The sequence below is a fragment of the Chaetomium fimeti genome (genome assembly GCF_033439085.1).
Source record: "Chaetomium fimeti strain CBS 168.71 chromosome Unknown B0H64scaffold_4, whole genome shotgun sequence".
NCBI lineage: Eukaryota > Fungi > Ascomycota > Sordariomycetes > Sordariales > Chaetomiaceae > Chaetomium > Chaetomium fimeti.
In genome coordinates, this window is record NW_026944332.1 from 265,219 (window position 1) to 285,067 (window position 19,849).

The window sequence follows — 19,849 nt, forward strand, 5'->3', positions numbered from 1 at the left end:
AGCTTCGGCCAAGGGCAGAACCGTGAGAACAAACCAAACAAGGGCGGCCCGAGACAGGGTCGGATCAGGGGTCCGGTATCGTCCTTGCTGATCAGTCGAAGCCAAACCCACAACGAAATCTCTGTCGGAGATGCAAGGTCCCTCGAGGCGCGAGGCGGAGATTGACTGATCGTCCACGTCGCCCTCCCGCCCTTCTCTATTCTCGCGCTCCACTTCCCCAGTTAAGTTAAGCAGGAGGAGTACCAATGTCAAAACACCAGATTATAGGCCGCAGATATTTGCCTTTTTGGCAAGGATGGAGGACAGGCGCGCAAGCCCGGCTGTTTTCCGCGGCCGCCACGCCAGCTTTTGGAACACCGCACGTATGCGGCGTGGGTGGTGAAAATTGAGGATGGTCTTGTGACTACCTCCCAATCTCTTGGTTCCACAAGACACAACTCACCGCCCGCTCCTGATGTGTCGGGATGCTCGGACTGATTACCTTGGGGGTAATCCTACAAAGATTTTCCAGATATAAATACCAGGCCAGGACCATCTGGAGCGTGTCTGAACTGTGTACACAACTTTGAACATTAGACGACATCATCCCATTTTCGACCCCCCACGCAAAGACAGCAACACAAAGTACTACTGAGATTTCTCAGCGAAGAGGTATGTGGACCTGTGAACCTGGTTTTGTTGCTGGTCAAAATATTCGGTACCTATCTGGGGCTGGTGGGTGGTGTTGGGGAGTTCAACTGAACTTCCACTGACGCCATCGACTGTGGAGATGGAAAATGCCACCTCGGACCTTCCGCTCCCCGCAAAACTAGGATAGGGGCCAGCAGGCGAAGTGTTGGAAACGTGCAGAACCCACGCTGACCTTGCTTTCGGGCCAGCCGTTTCTTGGTTTCTCGTTCCCACGACTCAATCGTCGACTAAAATAATCGTATCCGCCCGTGTCCGCCGGCATTTGCCAACCGAGAGTGCAGTGTGCAGGCAGTGTGCGTGGAACCCGCAGACCCACAGCCCCAGGATTGCATTGCATCAAAAAAGAGCGATCTCGACTCGCAGCCGCCACCGTTCTGGACCCCGCCGGCCATTTTGCCTCATCCCAACTCCGCCATTGTTTCTGGTTCCCTGAGTACCTGAGCTAGCCACCTCAACGACCAGGAACATCAAGTTCTTCCCGTTCGCCTTCGAAGAAGAGCCTACAGCCTATAAATAAGAGAACCTGACGGTCCCCCATTGCTGTCAGGTTTCTGCCCTTTCGGTGCAGTTTTGGAGTCGCTATTGAGGGGATTTGGTACCTTTGACGTACCCTGAAACCCGACACGCCCACTTACACGGAATCCTCACCTCCCTTTGTTCCGGGACACCCCCCAGAACCACCAACACCGCACTATCAACTGTGTGGTCAACCCCTCACGATCGTGCAAATTTGGAAAGGTCTCGCCTTTTCATCCCGACCGGCCATTTGATTTTTTGGCTCACGCCAACAAATCCCAACCGATCTCATCCCCGCCGTTCTCGCCCTCTGCTGAGATTGATTCTCAAGTCAATCAGCAACCACATCCTCGCCCCGGTTCCAATCGTTCAAATTAATCACAACAAACCATCACAATGGCTTTTGCTGCACGCGCCACCCGCCTGGCCCCGCGCTTTGCGGCCATCTCTCGCCCTGCCGTCCCCCGTGCCGGTGTTTCCATCGCCCAGCGCGCCGCCTTCTCTGGCTCGGCCCGCCTCATGAAATCCGAGGTCATTAAGGAGACCGAGGTTCCCGTCACCGTGTACAGCCCCGACCACAAGGGCATTGCCACTGGCAACTCAGACCACTTCAACATTCCCGTCAAGAACAGTGCCGCTAGCCCCGAGGCCATTGCCGAGGAGGAGGAGGCTGTTCAGCCTCTGGACGACCAGGTCTACAAGCAGATGCCCCGTACTCTCCAAAAGATGAGCGTTCACGGCAAGGTCATCATCATCACTGGGTAAGTTGCTTTGTAAATCTACAAAGAGAAGACAATTCATTAACCGATCACTTAGTGGTGCCCGTGGTCTCGGTAACCACATGGCTCGTGCCTGCGCCGAGGCCGGTGCCAAGGCTATCGCCATCTTCGATGCCAACCAGGACCTTGGTGACGAGTCTGCTGCTGAGCTGCACCAGAAGACTGGCCTCCCGGTCTCGTTCTTCAAGGTCGATGTCCGTGATGGCAGCGCTATTGACGCTGCTGTCCAGAACGTCGTTGACATTTACGGCGCCCCTGACGTCCTTGTCAACTCGGCCGGTATCGCCGACTCCAACATCAAGGCCGAGACCTACGACCCGGCCATGTTCCGCCGCCTGATCGACATCAACCTGACTGGTTCCTTCCTCATGTCCCAGTCTGTCGGCCGCGCCATGATGGCTGCCGGCAAGACGGGCTCCATCATCCTGGTTGCCTCCATGTCTGGCTCCATCGTCAACTACCCCCAGGAGCAGTCCTGCTACAACGCCTCCAAGGCTGGTGTTATCCAGCTCGGCAAGTCCCTCGGTGCTGAGTGGGCCAAGCACGGCATCCGTGTCAACTGCATCTCGCCCGGCTACATGGACACTGCCCTGAACAAGGTCCCCGCCCTGGACGCCCAGAAGAAGATCTGGAAGTCGCTCACTCCTCAGGACCGCCTCGGTGCCGTCGACGACCTCAACGGTCTCTGCGTCTTCCTGGCTTCTGACGCCTCCGGCTTCATGACCGGCTCCAACGTCATCATTGACGGTGGCTACACGCTTTACTAAAGCGTTACATATGGGACACGGGATTGGCATTCATGGCTATGCGGGATACCCTATAGACGGCTTACTGGATTTGGTGGTTTCGCACATGGGAGGGAGGATACAGCGATTTAATGGATCTCGGGAAGGGTGACTGGTTGTGGCAGCCATGACCTTACTATTTTCGGGTTTTTCATCTTCTAGCTGGTGCTTGATTTCACTTGGCTTCTGGGTTGGCGGCGTACGGCGAGGTTCCCGAAGGAACGCTTCCTTCGGTCATGGCGGGGAACATAAAACTGGTTCACATATTCTAATGAAATTGAGGCACGGATTCATCCTCACCTGCACAAGTTTTCCATACCTGACATTGCACGCGTTCTTACACGTTTATCAGTTTATCAGATATACTCGCCTTCCTTCTGAACTCTTGCATTTACCTCAGACCACTATGAAGGTAGGGTGAGAACACTGCTAATAAAAAGGCAAGCTCAGAACACCAAGCCAGTGGGACCAGGTAAGAATCCTTTTCTTCCCAGTTAAACATCATGACCACAACACAATCCACGCACATCACGCCTCTTTACCACATATTCTTGCACAAATTCAGAGCCTTCACATTATAGTCCCCCACGGTGACTTTTGTAAGGAATAGATAAAGAGGCGACGGCCTTTGATTTCCCCAAGCCTGGCTTCCTTCCATCCCCATCCATAGATCAGGCACCCATACCATAAACCGCCCCGGCACTTCTCTAGCGGTGAACGCATAAAACCCGAGCAAAAAAGGCCGAGTTAATCGTGCCTTGACACCAACTGGCCCTCTCAACATAATGCGCCCATTCCCAACTTGCCCCACCCTTTCCCATGTAGCCACTGACTACTCCAAGGAGAGCCGTAGAATAGCAGGGTGTATAGAGTGAGTATGGGAGAGAAAGGAAGCAGGCGGGGAGAAGATTAAGGGAAGAAAGAAGTAAGATAACTTTTAAACAACATCAGAGTACCTAATTAGCCGCTTCGCTAAACGCTATGGCACTTCTATCGAGGCCATTCCCTCGCGAATGGGTATGCTCGCTTGCTGCTGCTGGCTGCTACTAGCATGCATGCTCTGAATCAAGACCACAGACAACCTTCATTAACCCCATACCCATCTTTTCCCGATGGAGATCGATACGGTTGACCAAGCAAAGATAAGTGCAAAAAAGCGAGGAGGCAAGAGAGAAAAGAGGCCCTCCACGAGAGGAGGTCCGTTTTATTTCAATGTCAGGTCTGATGTAGAACTGAGATAAAATTGTGAAAAAAAAAGAAGAAAAGTCGGGCCGAGAGAGTAAAGAAATCGCAAAATAATGCACAATGCCCGCCCTGCCCGTCCGCCTGCCTGCCTGCCTGCCTGCCATGAGAGTTGAGTAAAATGGGAAGAAAAAAAGGCTCTGATGGGGCTGCACGAGATTCCTTGCTTGATGGTCAAAAAAATGCAATGCGCCCTTGGTAGCATAAACCATGAGGGAGAAAGCCAGATAAATATTTGCTGGTTAAAATGCCGTCTCGATCGATCGAAGTAGGCGGGAAAGGCTGGCTTTATAGAGCCTATCAATGCCCCTTGCGGGCCTTCTCCTGCGCTCTGGCTTCCCTCGCGGCCCGGACCAAGGGTGCGAGCGTGGAGAGGTCGACGCATGTCTTCATGAATTCGTGCTGAGGCGAGGTTAGTATCCTCTGGGTTTGGTCGAGGCTGACCCCCGAAATGCGAAGAACAACATACCCTCAAAAGATCGTGCGCGCTGGCCCTCTTCTCCGGGTCGACCTTGAGCGCAAAGTACAAGAAGTCGCGGAACACAGGGGACAGGTCCTGCTCGTTCTTGATCTGTGGCGTACCGTTCGTAGCGATCAGCCACAGAGCACGGAGCGGCGACTCGGTCAGGTAGGGCGGCTCGCCCTCGATCATCTCGATTGCCATGATGCCCAGCGACCAAATGTCCACCTTGCGGCCGTACTCCTTCCGCGTAACCACCTCCGGCGCCATCCAATACGGCGTGCCGACCATCGTTGTACGCTTGTTCTGCGCCTCGTTGATCGTTGCACAGAACCCGAAATCGGCTATGGGGCGGGGGGGGAGGCCAAGTTAGTTCATAGCCACCGACGAAAAGGGGAAAATATAATACAAGAATTGGGGTGCAAAACTTACTCAGCTTAATGTTGCCCTCCATGCTGAGAAGGATATTGTCCGATTTGATGTCTCGGTGGATGACGCCCTTGGAGTGTAAGTGCTGCAGGCCGCGGAGGGTTTCTCTGCAGACTGATGCAATCTGCCCCTCGGTCATGATATTAAATGTCACGACGTCGGTCAAGCTGCCGCCCTCCATGAACTCCATGACGACCCACAATTCCCCCCCGCACAGGTAGCTGTCAATGAAGTTGACAATGTTGGGATGGGAGCTCTCCTTCATGACCAGGATCTCGTTAATGATGAGGTCCTTCTTGGGTTGTTGCTCTAGGTTCATCTGCTTGATGGCCACCAGCCGGTTGGTCCCCCTCTCGTGGCCCGTGTACACGCCGCCGGACGCACCCTGGCCGATCTTGGTGAAACCACGGTAGACCTCCCTGGGGTCGCCCTCGGAGCATATCCTCTTCAGGGCGGCGACCACGTCAACGCCGTTGCTCTGTCGTGGTCTGTGCCGCGGCCTCGAGCCCGGTTGCGCAAGCCTCGTCTGCTGTGTTGGTGGTCCCCGGTTGGGCCCATTCGGATCTGCGTGCTGTTGTTGTTGCTGCATTTGCTGCATTTGTTGTTGTTGCTGCTGCTGCTGCTGTTGCAGGTGCTGGTGTTGCGAAGCCGGCGGGGTCGGCTGCTGCCGCTTGCTCGCTTGGCGGCTTAGCTGGCCTGTCATGGCCGCCTGCGCCTGTGCCATTGCCTGCTCCTGCTGTTGGTGTAGAAGCTGCTGCTGGTACACTGCTTGTTGGTTGGCCGGGGGCGAGGTGACCGAGGGAGATGGTTGGGACGGCAAATAGGGCGATGTGCCATTGGCTCGTGAGTTGGACCGTGACCTATGCTCTTCTGGCAACATTGGGACATTGTCCTTGTTAGGGAGATGGGATGGTGAGACGTCCTCGCCTGGCGGGGGCATGCCAATCCCCGAGTCCTTTGTCGCGTATGCTGGCTGTGTTCTAGTTGGTAGGGTCGTCGGCGGCTTGGGCGCAGGCCGGCTAGGCATGAGATTGATATCCTTGCCCGACATGAGGTGACCTTTGGGAACTGGGGGTGGTGCGCGCGGGTTCTCGAAGCTGCCTTCGTGGCCGACGTTAGGAAACCTCGGACTTGCGGGCGGGCTGATCAAGGGGGACATCGCGCCATAGCCAGATTGGAGCAACCCCGGTGAAGGGTGAGCAGTCGCGGGCGACGGGGTGGAGAGGCCTCGGTAGTCTGCGCGGGCATCGTGGAATTTCTCCAATTGCTGGTCCTCTTGCGGCTTCTCTTGGGTCTCTTTATAGAATGTCAAGACATCGACGAGGATCTGAGGGTGTTCTCGCGTGTCTTTCTCGGTAATGCCGCTCTCATTGATCAGTCGCTGCCACTCTTTTGGTAGCCCCTGTTGGCAAGTTAGCACAATTGGCAAGCGTGCAGTATCCGGCAATCCCATACTGTAAACTGGCCCGTGGTGCTGTCATATCCGACGTGTGTTACATGCACCGGGTTCTCTGGCGCAGAGATGAGCGGCTTCTTTGGTGACCCCACCAAGCTGTTCATGAAACCGGAGAAGCCCGACTTCTTCCTGAGCATGCTGGGGATCTTGCTCTCCTTCGACTCGTCCGAGTAGCGCTTGTGGAGGCCTGCGCTGTCGGGTTTGGGCGGACCTCCCTTCTCGTTCAGAATTGGCAGGTCGCCAGCCGGGTAGGTTGCCGACTGGCGGAGCGGCGGCGGGGAGTATCCCATGGTTCGCGTCCCGGGATCCGCGCGGGGTGGCTGTTGAAGTGTAAGTCGAGGTGGGGGTCGATGGTCAGGGCCGTGGCCGGGACCGTGGTTGTGATTGTGGTTGTCTCCGTCGTTGTGGTGGTCGTGGTCGTGGTGGTTGTTGTTGTTGTGCCCGCTGCTGCTATTGTTGCTTTGAGCGGGCGACTTCGTGGCGGCAATTCGGTCGAGGATTGCCGTGCCGTCAAAGGGAGCGCCAATTAACTCGTCTGAAGTCTTGGAGCTGAGGGGTTGAAGGATGTCCCCCGGGACGGATCGTGGTTGCTGCGCGTCAGCTCGGGTCTGCAGGGAGCGGTAATGCGAGTGCGACGAGGAGGCAGACAGCGCCGCAGGCGTGCCGTCGGGAAGGGCGGGAGAGGTGTGTGACCGGCTCGTTGCGAGCGAGAAAGCGGGAGACTGTGCGGCGGGGAAGCGTGGCGAGAAGTCGGTCGCGTTCGAGGCGGGAGTTCTGTTGCCGATGGGAGCGCTGGGGGCCCGCCGCAAGCTGGTCGAGCTTTGTTTGCTTCCTAGAGATTGGGCGTCAACACGGCCGTCGGAAGCAGCGCTGAACCTGGAGCTCGAGTGGTGAGAGTGGTAGTGCGCCGCCGACGGAGGCTTCTTAGTGAGCCTGCGACGCTGTGAGCTAGCGCTGGAGCCACCACCTGCAATCTTTGGACTGTCCATCTCACGGCCCAGGCGCCCGGGAAATGAAGCAAAATAGCAATCAAAAATTTCAACGTACAGTTTGGGAGCCAGACAAAGCTGCTAGATGGGTGCCGGGGTAATTGAGGCACCGAATGAGGGTCGCAGTGAGCAAAATTGCGTTTTCTCTTGCCGTTCGTTGCTCCTGCTTGATCTCGTCCTCTGCTTGGCTCCCCGGGCCTCTTCCAGGTTCCGCTTGGCTGCGGTTCGAGATGCCCTGGCCTCTGCACACTGGCCACCTGGGGTGGCATCCAGCGGGGCCCGACGTGATTGGCGCCTGCAAGCTGGGTAAAGGGTGGAGGGACTGGCACACACAGTGTGGACTTGAGATGGCAAGGAAGAAGCACTCCAAACGGACGGTCGGGACCCGTTGCAGCGTTTTATTCGATCTTCTCCTGCACCACATGGAACGGCAGTGGACAGCCAAGTTTTCAAGGGCGCTTGGGGGCTCGTCTGAACTTCGATGTTCGAAAGGACAGATGAACCTGGAAGACAGCAAACGGGACGACAGCCGGTGGGACGGAACCGGACAGTGGACAGATGCTTGGGTGTGGGTGTGAGATCCTGTCGCACCACTCATCAACTCATAGTATGTTTCTGGCACTGGTTAATCACATCCATTTCGCTGGCTGTGAAGGCTTGACTGATGAATCTTGCAACACCGCACCACCGCTTGAGGAGGCCCCGGTCGTCCCTTCGTTCACTCACGGCCCGCGCCGTCCTCGAGAACATGGGATGTGCAACACAGCTTGCAACAAAGCTGGAACTGTCTGCAAGGTTTGATTGTTTTTTTCCGAGTCAGCCAAAGCTATACATAGTAAACAAGCACATGCGAATATCCAACCCAACCGCTTCCCCCATTCTTTTCCGATGTGGAATGGGCATTGATGGCACAGATAACGTTTGAGCAAACAGCCCAGTCAAGGGTCTGGTGGGGCTAGCCGCCATCCGTGCGGGATGAAGGGGTTGAGGTGGGGCTGAAACGGAGGCGCACTGTGGGAGCGGAAACGGGACACGGGCGGTTCCCAGTTTTACACAGTCGCGAACTACTGGCAACAAATCTTTTGATGGGAGGCAACCGGAGAAAAGAGAATGAGAAGCTTGGTTTTCTCATGACCCGGAGCCAGCAAGCGGCCACATAGGATTTGGCGGCGATCGACGTTCGGCTGAAAAGGACCGTTCCATCGCCTGGCATCTCGGACCCCACAGCCGTTTCGAGGACTCCAGCCAGAACTTCGGAAGCGGGGCACATCTGGCCAAGTTTGTTCCTGCCATGATGCGGTTTGGAGACTCGGTCCAGCCTGCGGGTTCCATTGTTGTGAGGATTATGTCAACAGTCATCGGCTTTCGCCAGGATGCCACCGTCTCTTTCCCAGGCTGTCGGTGATGGAGCGACTGGCTGGCTGGGTACATCGGAATCTTCGTTCCACAGGAAAGCTTCAGGGTCCATGCCGATGGATCGGTACTGCAATGACGCAAGGACGCAATGAAGGGCTCAACTGCCAACCCGCAGACGGGAGTGAACGGGCGAGACGGGACGAAGTACGGTAGGAGTTAATGACACCCCATGAACCCCGTCCCGCTCGCAACGGCTCGGTCTGTGTGCACACGAAGTGCCTCCATCTCGCAAAAAGACCGGAGCTGCTAAACTGCCTCGCCACCCTCATGCTCGTCCTTAATATCAGCTCATCTACGGCCGGCCTTTCCCAGCAAAAACAGCGAGTGAGCGGGGAGCCGCAAAGCAGTTAGTTAGTGTATCCCCAACAAGTCACGCAGGTAAAGAACTTGCATAACATTTGAAGCCGACCTTCGATCCCACTCCACTCATGCCACCTATCATGCCCGTCCATTGCCACCGTCTCGGGCGCGCTAACCAGTCGGGCTTGTGTCCAGAACACCCCCAACGCGGCGAGGCGGCCTCCATAACAGGTGGTTTGGCAAGGCTCGAGGTTGGCTCCTTGGATCGGGTTGGGATCTTGGAGGCAATGGGTCGCCCCGAGGGTCCCTCCGTCGATCCTGCTTGATGCCGCGCTTTGCCCATTTTCTTTTTGCCCCTTTGCAGATTCCGAGTTCTGAGGGAATCTCAACCCTAACCCTAGATCTGTCACCGGTCGATGCTGTTTCTCCAAGTGGCTGTGACATGCAGCTGCAGTTAAAACTCAATCTCCCCAGTGCTCCCCCGTCACGTGTGAGAACACTTTATGCCTTACAAGCTCCGCTCGGGATACCAGTTTTCTTCGATCTTGCATGCGGCATTGCTCGTTTTGGCCCACCATCAAGCTGCAGTTTGGGTTGGACCTCCAAAAGGGCCCAGGTGCGGATCTCCAGGTAACTCTCCGTCTTTACCTGCGTCCAGGTGCTATCAAAGGGGTAGGGGGCAACGCCGCACTGACGCGCATCATTGTTTACAAATGAACTTGACTTTCGCGGGTGCACGACGAGTTGACACTGACTAAACATATACTGACGTGGGGATCCTGCTGGGCGGAGTCGCCAGTAAGTCGATTAATATGCATACTGCGCGACGGATGCAACAAATTCCGTCATGACATGTGTACTTCGTTAGGGGTATGCGTAAGGTGACGGGATGTTTCATGCGCTGTATGTAATGTAGTTGTCGTATTCCAGAGATCTTGCAACATCATCGGGTTGTGCGCCAGCTATGCCATATGCAGAGTTTCTTGCCTGGCAAGTAGCTCCATGTGCATCTTCTAGATTTCTCATAGGTGGTTACTGAACTTGATTGAAGTGGTGTGGCTAGGCGGCATGGTGGCAGACTGTCTCAAGTCTCGATTGAGTAACTTCCTCACGAATCTGTTAGCTTGACGATTCAAGCGCACATGAAAGACCTGGCGCCAAGACTTGCAACGTCCGCACGCACCGCACCCCAACAATTTTTTGGGGAAAGTACGACGTTGCAGGAGCAGGCGAAATGTCCACTTCTCCAGTATAAATCCGCTGGCCACCCCCAAACCCGGACCACCTCACCCTGCAGCCTCGCACTTCACAGGTAATTCCTTCCTTCCTTCTGTTGCCTCCTATTCAATTGAGTCCAGGTTTGCTGGTTTAATTGCCATTTGCAAATTACCAGCGCCTTCCCCCGGATTACCAGCCCCGTATCCGTATCTTTTTGCTATCCCAAGTTCTAACCAAGAGCCGTCCCAACTCGGTCAGCCATCTAGACTCGGTCAACCCCTACACACTCGACTCGATTCCCCTTCCGCTGTTCTCTTTCGGTTTCGTCCCACGGTACCTCTACAATGTCGTCCAGCACCATGTCGAACGACTTCCCGGAACTTGGCGGCGCCCCCAGGGCCGTGGCCAACGTGGCACCCGTCTGGCTGGCGCGGACTCCTGAGGCTTCTGCACCGACCTCTGCCCCGGCCTCCGGTACCACCACGCCTGCCCCCGAGGCGTCGGCGGCCCCGAGCCTCTCCATTCCGGGCCAACACAAGGAGTACCTTCTCCTGAAGCCGGACGACATCCTTCCCCGCGAGCAATTGAAGCGTCCGCTCCCCGACATCATCAAGGACTTCAACCGCAAGTCCCGTGCCCAGATCAAGCTCGTTCCCCATACCGAAAACATGCTCAGGATTGAGGCAACCGGGCCCAAGGGCGACAGCACCACCCAATCGCTGAAGGACTTTGTGGCCTTGATCGGCGCCAAGTTGAAGCTGGAGCTGGACGTTCATCGCTGGGCGAGACCCCATATCATTGGCAAGGGCGGATCCACCATCAAGGCCATTCAGGAAAAGACAGGCGCTCGGATTCATGTGCCCAAGGAAGACGGCCAGCCGGCCCCCGAGGGTGAAGACGATGACGAGCTCATCAAGGTCGTCGTCGAGGGCAACACCCAGCAGGCCGCCCACGCCCGGAACCTCATCTACGAGATCATGGGTGAGCGCGCTGGCACCGTCAACCTCCCGATGAAGGAAGTCCCCGCCGAATTCTACCCCTTTATCGGCGGCGCAAACAACGGCGACGTCAAGGCGATCGAGCAGGAATACAATGTTCAGATCCGCATTCCTGCTGCACAACCTTTCTCATCCACCCCGCCTGTCGCGGTCTCCTCGGGGCGCCCCAATTTCCTTGCCGCGGCCGACAACTTCATCCAGCTGCGCGGCGAGCGCTATGCCGCGAGAGCTGCGCGGACGAAGATCGAGGAGAGAGTCCAGGAGCTCCGGGACCAATTGACGGTCCAGCTGGTTCACATCCAACCTGGCCGTCACCAATTCATCATCGGAGAGAAGGGCATCTCGATGGATCAATTTTTCGAGGAGACGGGATGCACCATTGTGATGCCGAACGATGAAGACGATGACATGGTCAAGGTCATCGGGCCCTCCAACCAGGCCGCGGCCGGCGTGCAGAAAACAGTCAGCCTCGCCATGGATATGCAATGCTCCAACATTGACATCTCGCGCTTCTATCGCCAAGCCGCTGGCGGCGCTGCCGTTCACGCCCGCAATGTCACACGCTATCTCCAGCAGAAGCGCGAGCTTGAGCGGGTGGGCAACTTGCATAACGTGCATTTTAACACCCCGTTCTCGGAGCAAGGCGCTTTGCCATGGGAGCTCTATGCTCGTGATGGTGCGAACATTGTTAGGGCCCAGGCCGACATCAAGGCCATGGTTGATGGTCACCCCCCGGCACGAATGGCTACCGTGGCCGTCGATCCTTTTTACCACCAGTACATCAGGAAGGACTTGCTGCCCTACGTGCGACAGAATTTCGGTGTCCACCTGGTTGTTCCGGAGGCTTCGGAGCCGAACGCCCCTGTTTTGTTGGTATACGAAGGCTCCTCGGACCCTGACTCGTACCAGATCGCACGGGATCAGCCGGCGAAGAAAGACATTAGCGAAATGCAGAAGGGGCTCCAAGATGCCCAAAAACATATTCTCGGCCTGATGAACCAACGGGAACCTATCTCCTCCCAAACCATCGAGGTACCAGTAAAGTGAGTGCATTCCTATCTACCAATACGTGGCGAGACGACCAGCTTCCTAACACAGTTGCAGATTCCACACCAAGCTCCAGAAGTTCATCAAGAACGAGCAAGACAGCGCCTCCAACCCCATCCGGGCTCGTGTGTCCAACAGCGGCGAATCCGTCCATATCCGTGGTCCCAGCTCTGTTGTAGACTGGCTTGTCGCCAAGTGCCTCGAGTTCGTTGAGCAAGAGAAGCAGGACGAGAAGGAGCGTGGCTTCATTCTGGAGTTCGAATTCCCCCAAAAGTTTGCCAACCACTTGATCGGCAAGGGCGGCAGTAACATTCGGGAGCTCAGGGAAAAGTTCGACGTGGAGATCCAGGTGGACGATGGTAAGGTCCAGCTTAAAGGCCCCAAGGCCAAGGCGGAGGCTGCGAGAACGCACATCAATGCTCTTGCTCGCCAGTTGCAGGATGAGGCAACGCATGTGCTCAAGATTGACCCCAAGTTCCACCGCGAGATTATTGGTGCGCAGGGGAACCAGGTCAACAAGCTGCAAACACGTTACAAGGTTCTCATCTTCTTCCCCCGCAGCAACACCAAGAACGCCAAGGACGACGACTCCCTCGGCGACTCGGCGAGCGATGCAGGGAAAAGCCGCCGTCAGCAGGCGGCCGACGAGGTCATCATCCGCGGGCCGAAGCGGGGTGCTGACGAAGCTCGTGACGAGTTGCTGTCGCTCCTGCAGTACCTTAAGGACACCTCATTTACCGCCACCGTGACTGTCCAGAAGAAGCAAGTGCCTTCTTTGATCGGTGCCGGCGGCGCGGTCTTGGAGCAGCTGCGCCAATCGACGGGCGCCAAGATTGACGTCCCCAGCGCGAAGGAGTCTACCGAGGACCAGGCCGAGATCCAGATCAAGGGTACCAAGGCGCAGGTCGCGGCGGCCAAAAAGATCCTGGAGGAGAAGAAGGCCGTCTTTGACGACACTGTGGTCAAGAAGATCGAAGTCCCTCGGAAGTACCACAGGACTCTCATCGGCACTGGTGGTAAGTCTAACCTTCCCCCATATTCATAGATCACGATGGTTAACAGGTCCCTAGGCTCTACTCTCCGTGACATCGTTGTCAAGGCTGGCGGCTCCAGTGACCAGCGAGAGCTAGCGCGCACCATCCAGTTCCCGAAGCAGGACGCTGACGGTGATGCTATCAAAGTTGAGGGCCGCAGTGAAGTTGTGGACAAGATCGTGGCCCGGATCGAAGCCATCGTGGCGGAGCGCGAGAGCCAGGTCTCCGAGGAGCTGGACGTGGCCGTCGAGAAGCACAGGTCCATCGTCGGGCGCGGCGGCGAGACCAAGCGGAATATTGAGACCCAGTTCAAAGTCTCGATCGACGTTCCCCGTCAAGGCAGTGGTACTACGAGCGTGAAGATTACCGGCCAGCCGGCTGATGTCGAGAAGGCGAAGGCTCATCTTGAGGAGATGGTCAAGGAACAGCCGGGCGAAACCGTCCAAGTTCCCCGGGCCCTCCACCACGTCGTCTCCAACAACGGCCAGATTTTCCGCAAGTTCAGGAGCGACTTCGGCGTAACGGTCGACCACGCTGGCGAAACCGTCCCCGCCAAACCCACGGCCCCGAAAAATGCTCGTGCGAATGGCGACTCGCTTCCCTTGATCACCGACGACGACGATACCACTGCCGACGCCCACTCTTGGAACGTGGTGGATCAGTCATCCACCGAGGAGGGTGACATCCCTTGGGTCATCCGCGGCTCGCCTGAAAACATCGAGAAGGCTAAGAAGGCTATCCAGTCGGCGCTCGATCAGGCGAGCAACCAAAACGCCATCGGCTACTTGGTTCTGCCCGACCCCAAGACATACCGTTTTGTCATTGGCCAGGGCGGCAGCAAGGTCAACTCGATTCGCAAGCAGAGCGGGTGCAAGATCACGGTCCCTCGCGACCAGACGCAGGGCGATGCGATCGAGGTCGTCGGCACCAAGGAGGGCGTGGAGAAGGCCAAGGAGTTAATCCTGGCTGCTGTGAGGGAGGGCAGCGCCCCGCGGCCGCCGCGCGAGTAGGACTCGCGTGGCCGACTTGATATGGGAGGAAGAGATACCACATCTAGTTTTGTTTACCGGAATGTACGAGTGGCATAATTGAGGAAGCAGGGGGGCGGATACAGGAAAAGCCAAAAAGGGATACAGCATGGAGCAGGCATAGCCATTATATATTATCAAGTTTGATTCTACTCAGTCAATTTTCCCTTCCCGAGCCTGTCGTTTCCAACCATGTCCATACTTTTCGACGCATTTGTTTGCCTCGTAATAATCACCACATGGTGTTTGGGTATATTGAGTGGTTCTATCTTGTGTTTATCATGGACCGAGCCAGCCCCTTTACATGGACGAGGATATGGGTGTATGCATTAACGAAGTTCGAGAGCACAAAACAAGGGCCCGGAAGATTTACATCACAGGATGTTATGGTTGGCACATAGTGTAGGTCTTGAGTAACTTGTACAGGGACTCCATCATTCGGTACATTTCGAAGGTAAGAACTGAGACATGACAGCCATATCGCCGGAGGATGGAGAACTCGAATGACGTGTGATGGTGACCATTCAACTGAAAACCTTGAGTAAACCGTCCGTTTGTTTTTCCATTTTCTGTACCTAAACCGACATACTCCGTCGCTGTGCAGTAATATAACAAAGAAATCAATCACAGGCATTTGCTTTTGGAAGCCCGCCCCTAAACGCGTACTCCAGGAACCCAACCAACCTACCTTTTCGATCCCTGTACCCTGAACCATCTGCCCACCCTACAGATATCCTTTATATAAACCACCATCCATACAACCCCCTTCTAGAAATCTCCCTCCACAACCTCCCACATGCCGTATACATCACCCCCTTACATGAAATCATCCCCCCCCTCCCCCTCCCCCTCCTCATCCCCCTCCTCATCATCCCCATCCTCCCCCCCTTCCTCCTCCCCCTCCTCCCCTTCCTCCTCCGTCTCATCCCCCTCCAACGGCCTACCCATCGCCAACCGTGCCGCCTCGTCCGCAAGCGTGATGATATCCCTCAGCAGCTCTTCCGGCCGGCTCCTGTGCGGCGGCGGCATCGACGACCCCGCCCTCGCTCCCCCCTCGCCAGCCTCACCACCACCACCACCACCCTGGATCGGCGGCAAGACATTGCTGCTGCTGCTGCTGCTGCTGTACCTGTGCGTCTGGCCGTAGCCGTAGCCATGGTCGTCGACGGCAGCCGTGGCGGTGGCGTTGGCCAATGGTGGCGGGAGGGCGCGTCCGGCGCCGGAGCCCGGGCCGGATGAGGAGGTGGGGATGAGAGGGCGCGGTTGGGGCGGGACGGTTTCGCCCGGGGCGCGCAGACGGACTTTGACCTCGCCTGGGATGCCGTCGATGCGGAGGCTTGCTGTTTGCGGTTGTGCCGCTGTGGTGCTGCCGCTGCCGCTGCCCTGGGCTTGGGTTGCTTGTTGTTGCTGTTGTGGTGGTGCCCGCAGGTTGGGTGGTGGTGACATGGCGATGAGCTCCCGCAGGTATTTGTTTGCCTCGTCGGAGCCGTCCATGAGCCATTTTAGGCAGATCTGCACGCGCTCGCGGGCGTATCGGTTGTGGTCGTCGTAGACGCAGCAGTTGAGCAGGCTGATGACGCCGTTGTGGCGGAGGATTTGGGATTGGACTTCGGGGTTGCCCGGGCTGCTCCGCCCGTGAGGGGGTTGTAGGAGGCCCGCGAGGATGTGCAGGATCTGGCCCTTGATTCCGGCCCACGGGTACTTGTGCGCTGGTTCTTCGAGGGGCGGCGGTGGGGCCAGGGGGTGGTCTTCCGAGTCGTAGCCCGCGTCCGGGTCGTCCGGGTGTGGTGGGGGTTGCTGGTGCTGACGAGCGTTGTTGGAACGGTTGGGCATTTCCACCATGGGCTTTTTGGGGACCCCGGCTTCGAGGCCTTTCAGGAGAGTTAGGAGCTCGTAAGCGGCTTCCCATTCGATGAGGTAACGGCGTGTCTCCGGGAGTTCGTTGACGGTGGTGAGGAGCTCGAGGAACTGTTGGATGCCGTCCTTGGCGCGCTCCATGTCCCAACTATCGACGGGGAAGTCGGCTGGGTCGCAGAGGTCATTTCGTATCTGGGCCTGGAGGTGCATGAGTGCCGCACACTCCGGCACTATCCGACTGCGGAACTGGATGAAAAGAAAGTGCAGCAGCTTGGCGTCCCGGATATGCTCCTTCGATTCGACGGGCGGCGGGTCGTTATTCCTGGCGCGAAACATGGTATTGACGAGCCTCAGCAGAACGGTTTGGGCGGGAGAGATGATGTCTTTGGGAATGCGTAACGATTGCCAGGCGTAAGGAACCAATGCGCTGTGATGAATCGCCTCGACGATCTGAGTTGTCAACTGGAAGATGAGTGACTGTTCGCTCTTTTCCCAGACAGCAATAAAGACCAAGATTTCTCGGAGTAGGCTCCTGCCGCATTCCATGGCCATAAACATCCTGCATCTGGTCTTTTGGAGGTTTTCGCCTGCTTTGCTCAGCACTAAGCCGGCGTTATCGAGAATGCACGACTTGACGATCATGTGGAGCGCCTCGATCTGCTTAGGATCAAGAATGTTAGGAACTTCAGTGAGCAACCCATTCATCGGGCCCTCGCCATATGAATCGTCGTCATCGATATCTTCCTCCTCAATCATGTCGTCGTTGTAGTCGTGGACATAATGTCCACCCTCTCTTCCTTCCTGGTCCGCAGCGCCTTCTGGCAACGGAGCACCTTCGGCGGAGTGGACAGACCCCTCGTGCTCGGCGGTACGATACGAGTGAGCATATCGGTTGACAAGGTTGGCTTTGCAGTTCTCGGTCCTCTGCTGGGCAAACTCAACGGTAGGCATAGGAACAACCCAGCCATCGTAGTTAGGGTCTCGGATCTTGAGCCACCACGTATCGACTTCTCTTGATACCCGACCGTAGGCCTTGTCTTGCTCGAACTTGTCCGGCTCGTCTTCCTTCCACAAAGGGGTGATCTTGGTGACGTTGTCGAAGTCGTCCGCGCGCACCCGTACAGTACCTTCTGGGAGCCAATTCCAAGCGAGTGGAGAAATGCAGGGTAGGTGGCCAGGTGGCAGCCCCTTGGCTGCCAGGTTCTCTTCGTAAGCAGTAAGTAGCTGACGGGCTTTGTCGCAGAAGCGAGAGTTCCGCTCGAACCAGTTTTGGACTTCAGTCTTGGCCATATCGGGGCGGAACTCTCCGTAGACGTTGCCGTCGGATTCGTCAGAGAGGGCATCGTCGTCGAATAGAACGGTGGACCAAAAGGCCATTTTGTTGCGGTCGTTCTTGGCGATCCAGTTATGAGCTTGCTGCAAACATGTAACAAGCAGCTTCTTATCTAGCAGCGAGTTAGAAACGGAAAGTCTCAAACGGGGAGAGGAAACTTGCATAGTTCGGTGATCTCACTCAATTTTAGCCTTGCAGCCTCCTCGAGAACGTCGCCATCATAAGCCTTACTTGTGACGTTGATACAGAGGATAATAGTTTGGTAGAGCATCTGGTCAAACTGGGCGGCAGCACAGAGGTCCTGGGGGATCTCGGGCTCGGGCACGACCAACAGATTCCTTGCGATATGCATGAGCTTGATGAGCAGCTGCAGGTCCTCCTTTAGCGATGGATAATTCTTAGTTATCAACGCCGTGCTCTCCTGGGGAGTGACACCCTTGTCGGGGTCATTGAGGCTAGCAAGGGGACCGATGGACCGCGTGGTTAAACTCGGAATCGCGGCGGCGAAGTCCCGGGTGAGCCAGATCCAGACCTCGACGCTCTTGGATAGCGTTTCCCTGCGGAAACATCAGGATACAAATCATAAAAAGGAGAGAGGAGAGGGCTCCTCGTACCTGACATCTTTTAAGTTGTGTGTCTTCTCCAGCGTCTTCGAGATGAACTTAGTGACGTATGCCATAGTGCGGGGGCCGATGGCCGGATCTAGTTTGAGCCAGCCCTCGAAACAGCTCATGGCTGATGTGAAGCAGAGCTCCTCAATGCTTAGAGGACGCCCGCTATCTGCTGCGCCTGGAATGGCCATCTCAGGCGGTAGTATTGTGGATGCCATCGCGATCGCTCCCCAGACTGGCTGCCCCTTGACCCTCAAAATGCCACTTCGTCTTCTAGAACTGACGCGATCCAAGGGTAAAAATCAGAGAGCTGAGGAAAGATGCAAAGTTCAAAAGAACAGCCGGAGCTTCCAAGCCCTTCTTGGCTGAAGAATAGGTGCGATAGTTGGTTCGTGGGATGGTCGACTGCGGGGGTGGGTGGGTGTGATAAATCCTAGCACCCGAGGTCACGGATTATTATGTTGTTGTAGCTCTGTTGCGCAGTTCTCAAAATCTCTCCTAGGCCCTGATCGGAACGGGGGGTAATGTAGAGTAATGAATTAGATCCCAATTTTCAACCCCTGTCAAGTAGCGAAAAAAGGCGTAGCCACGTAAATAAGAGGCGCTTTCCCCTTCTGGGCACCCAATTTTGCAGGTACAAAGGGGAAAATACCTTATTACCCTTCTATCGCCAAGCAGCAATATACTACACTAAAGAATTCGCTTGGTTCCCTGCAATAGGCTTAGTCGCCAAGCCATAGTACGCAAAACTGGCTGGAAGCCCTGTTTTTGCTAACCCAACTTTTTAGCGGTAAAGAAAAAGGGGCTTACGGCTGGCCCTTGCGCGCTGGTTTGCGTTAAGGCTCCGGGTAGGGAAAAACGCGATGTAGTTACCGAATTGGTAGGTAGATAAGGCTATAGATATGTTGAACCCTAGAGTTCAGATTACTAGTGCTGTGGCCATCTGGGGGGCTCTACAGTACTGTAATCGAATTCGTATGGCCTGTAGCTATATACTGGTATCTTGGTTGTAGCGGTACGATTACTGGGTGGCTAGCTATCTTAGTTTGAAGAAGGTTGGTTCTTCTTTTCACTAAGTGTTGGTTTCTCCCGAATCGAGCTACCCTACACCTACCCTGTACCTGGGTTTCCCAAGCGAGCTACCCTGCACCCGGTTGTTCCCAACTAGCCTACCCTGCACCGCTTAGCATCCCAAGCGACCTACCCTATACCGTAGTTGGCTCCTAAGCGGCCTACCCTGTACCGCTTGGCCCCAACCGGCCTACCCTGTACCGGTTTTTAAGGTAGTAGTGCAAGTGGGCCCGGGTACTTCTGGGTGCGGCTGCGAGTAGGTGAGCCCATTTTTAGTCAAACCCATACAAATGAGTTTTGCGGGATTCAGTTTTTTACCACTAAGACCGCTGGGCCGAATTCGGCACTACGCCCCGGTCGGTAGGTATATAAGAAGGAAGTAGTAAATCCAACTCTAGTAGTTAAGATAGCAAATATAGAGGTATTCCCAAAACAATAGTAGTCTACCCACTAAATTAACCACTGTTACAGGGCCTAGGCCCTATAATTACTGCTGGTAGCTAAGCAATAGTACTGTACATTACTTCCCTAAAGTATATTGTAAGCCCTATCAGTATATATACTACAGGGCCTTACCCACCTAAATCTCA

The 19,849-nt window shown here is 55.9% G+C and overlaps 5 protein-coding genes across 5 annotated transcripts; 3 read left to right on the forward strand and 2 right to left on the reverse strand.

Moving 5' to 3' along the window:
* The first annotated feature begins 1,208 nt into the window (after positions 1-1,208).
* B0H64DRAFT_141052 (uncharacterized protein) lies at positions 1,209-3,030 on the forward strand. Its single transcript, XM_062798269.1, has 2 exons — positions 1,209-1,967; positions 2,023-3,030. The coding sequence occupies exons 1-2, from the start codon at positions 1,603-1,605 to the stop codon at positions 2,750-2,752; spliced, it is 1,095 nt and encodes a 364-aa protein (XP_062658680.1). The 5' UTR covers positions 1,209-1,602; the 3' UTR covers positions 2,753-3,030.
* B0H64DRAFT_141044 (uncharacterized protein) lies at positions 2,739-3,250 on the forward strand. The gene has a single exon (XM_062798268.1). It carries the CDS (start codon positions 2,898-2,900, stop codon positions 3,189-3,191), a length of 294 nt encoding a protein of 97 aa, XP_062658681.1. The 5' UTR covers positions 2,739-2,897; the 3' UTR covers positions 3,192-3,250.
* An 844-nt stretch (positions 3,251-4,094) lies between these two features.
* Positions 4,095-7,553, reverse strand: B0H64DRAFT_394441 (uncharacterized protein). Its single transcript, XM_062803688.1, has 4 exons — positions 6,357-7,553; positions 4,905-6,303; positions 4,482-4,816; positions 4,095-4,414 (listed from the first exon to the last, which is right to left on the reverse strand). Exons 1-4 carry the CDS (start codon positions 7,344-7,346, stop codon positions 4,313-4,315), a joined length of 2,826 nt encoding a protein of 941 aa, XP_062658682.1. The 5' UTR covers positions 7,347-7,553; the 3' UTR covers positions 4,095-4,312.
* Positions 7,554-10,351: 2,798 nt separating this feature from the next.
* B0H64DRAFT_358571 (uncharacterized protein) lies at positions 10,352-14,561 on the forward strand. The gene is made up of 3 exons (XM_062801651.1): positions 10,352-12,321; positions 12,383-13,341; positions 13,396-14,561. The coding sequence occupies exons 1-3, from the start codon at positions 10,625-10,627 to the stop codon at positions 14,367-14,369; spliced, it is 3,630 nt and encodes a 1,209-aa protein (XP_062658683.1). The 5' UTR covers positions 10,352-10,624; the 3' UTR covers positions 14,370-14,561.
* A 642-nt stretch (positions 14,562-15,203) lies between these two features.
* On the reverse strand, positions 15,204-18,770 carry B0H64DRAFT_424009 (uncharacterized protein; the record flags this gene model as incomplete). Its single annotated transcript, XM_062805629.1, has 3 exons — positions 18,192-18,770; positions 17,740-18,134; positions 15,204-17,689 (listed from the first exon to the last, which is right to left on the reverse strand). The coding sequence occupies exons 1-3, from the start codon at positions 18,404-18,406 to the stop codon at positions 15,204-15,206; spliced, it is 3,096 nt and encodes a 1,031-aa protein (XP_062658684.1). The 5' UTR covers positions 18,407-18,770.
* Between the last annotated feature and the right edge of the window lie 1,079 nt (positions 18,771-19,849).

Bases quoted from the DNA above. Each gene is read 5' to 3' on its own strand.
- B0H64DRAFT_141052 (XM_062798269.1), top strand. From the start codon at position 1,603: ATGGCTTTTGCTGCACGCGCCACCCGCCTGGCCCCGCGCTTTGCGGCC. The intron at 1,968-2,022 runs GTAAGTTGCTTT...CCGATCACTTAG, and splicing joins AAGGTCATCATCATCACTGG to TGGTGCCCGTGGTCTCGGTA.
- B0H64DRAFT_141044 (XM_062798268.1), top strand. From the start codon at position 2,898: ATGACCTTACTATTTTCGGGTTTTTCATCTTCTAGCTGGTGCTTGATT.
- B0H64DRAFT_394441 (XM_062803688.1), bottom strand. From the start codon at position 7,346: ATGGACAGTCCAAAGATTGCAGGTGGTGGCTCCAGCGCTAGCTCACAG. The intron at 6,304-6,356 runs GTATGGGATTGC...ACTTGCCAACAG, and splicing joins GCACCACGGGCCAGTTTACA to GGGCTACCAAAAGAGTGGCA. The intron at 4,817-4,904 runs GTAAGTTTTGCA...CCCGCCCCATAG, and splicing joins GGAGGGCAACATTAAGCTGA to CCGATTTCGGGTTCTGTGCA.
- B0H64DRAFT_358571 (XM_062801651.1), top strand. From the start codon at position 10,625: ATGTCGTCCAGCACCATGTCGAACGACTTCCCGGAACTTGGCGGCGCC. The intron at 12,322-12,382 runs GTGAGTGCATTC...ACACAGTTGCAG, and splicing joins ACCATCGAGGTACCAGTAAA to ATTCCACACCAAGCTCCAGA. The intron at 13,342-13,395 runs GTAAGTCTAACC...ACAGGTCCCTAG, and splicing joins GACTCTCATCGGCACTGGTG to GCTCTACTCTCCGTGACATC.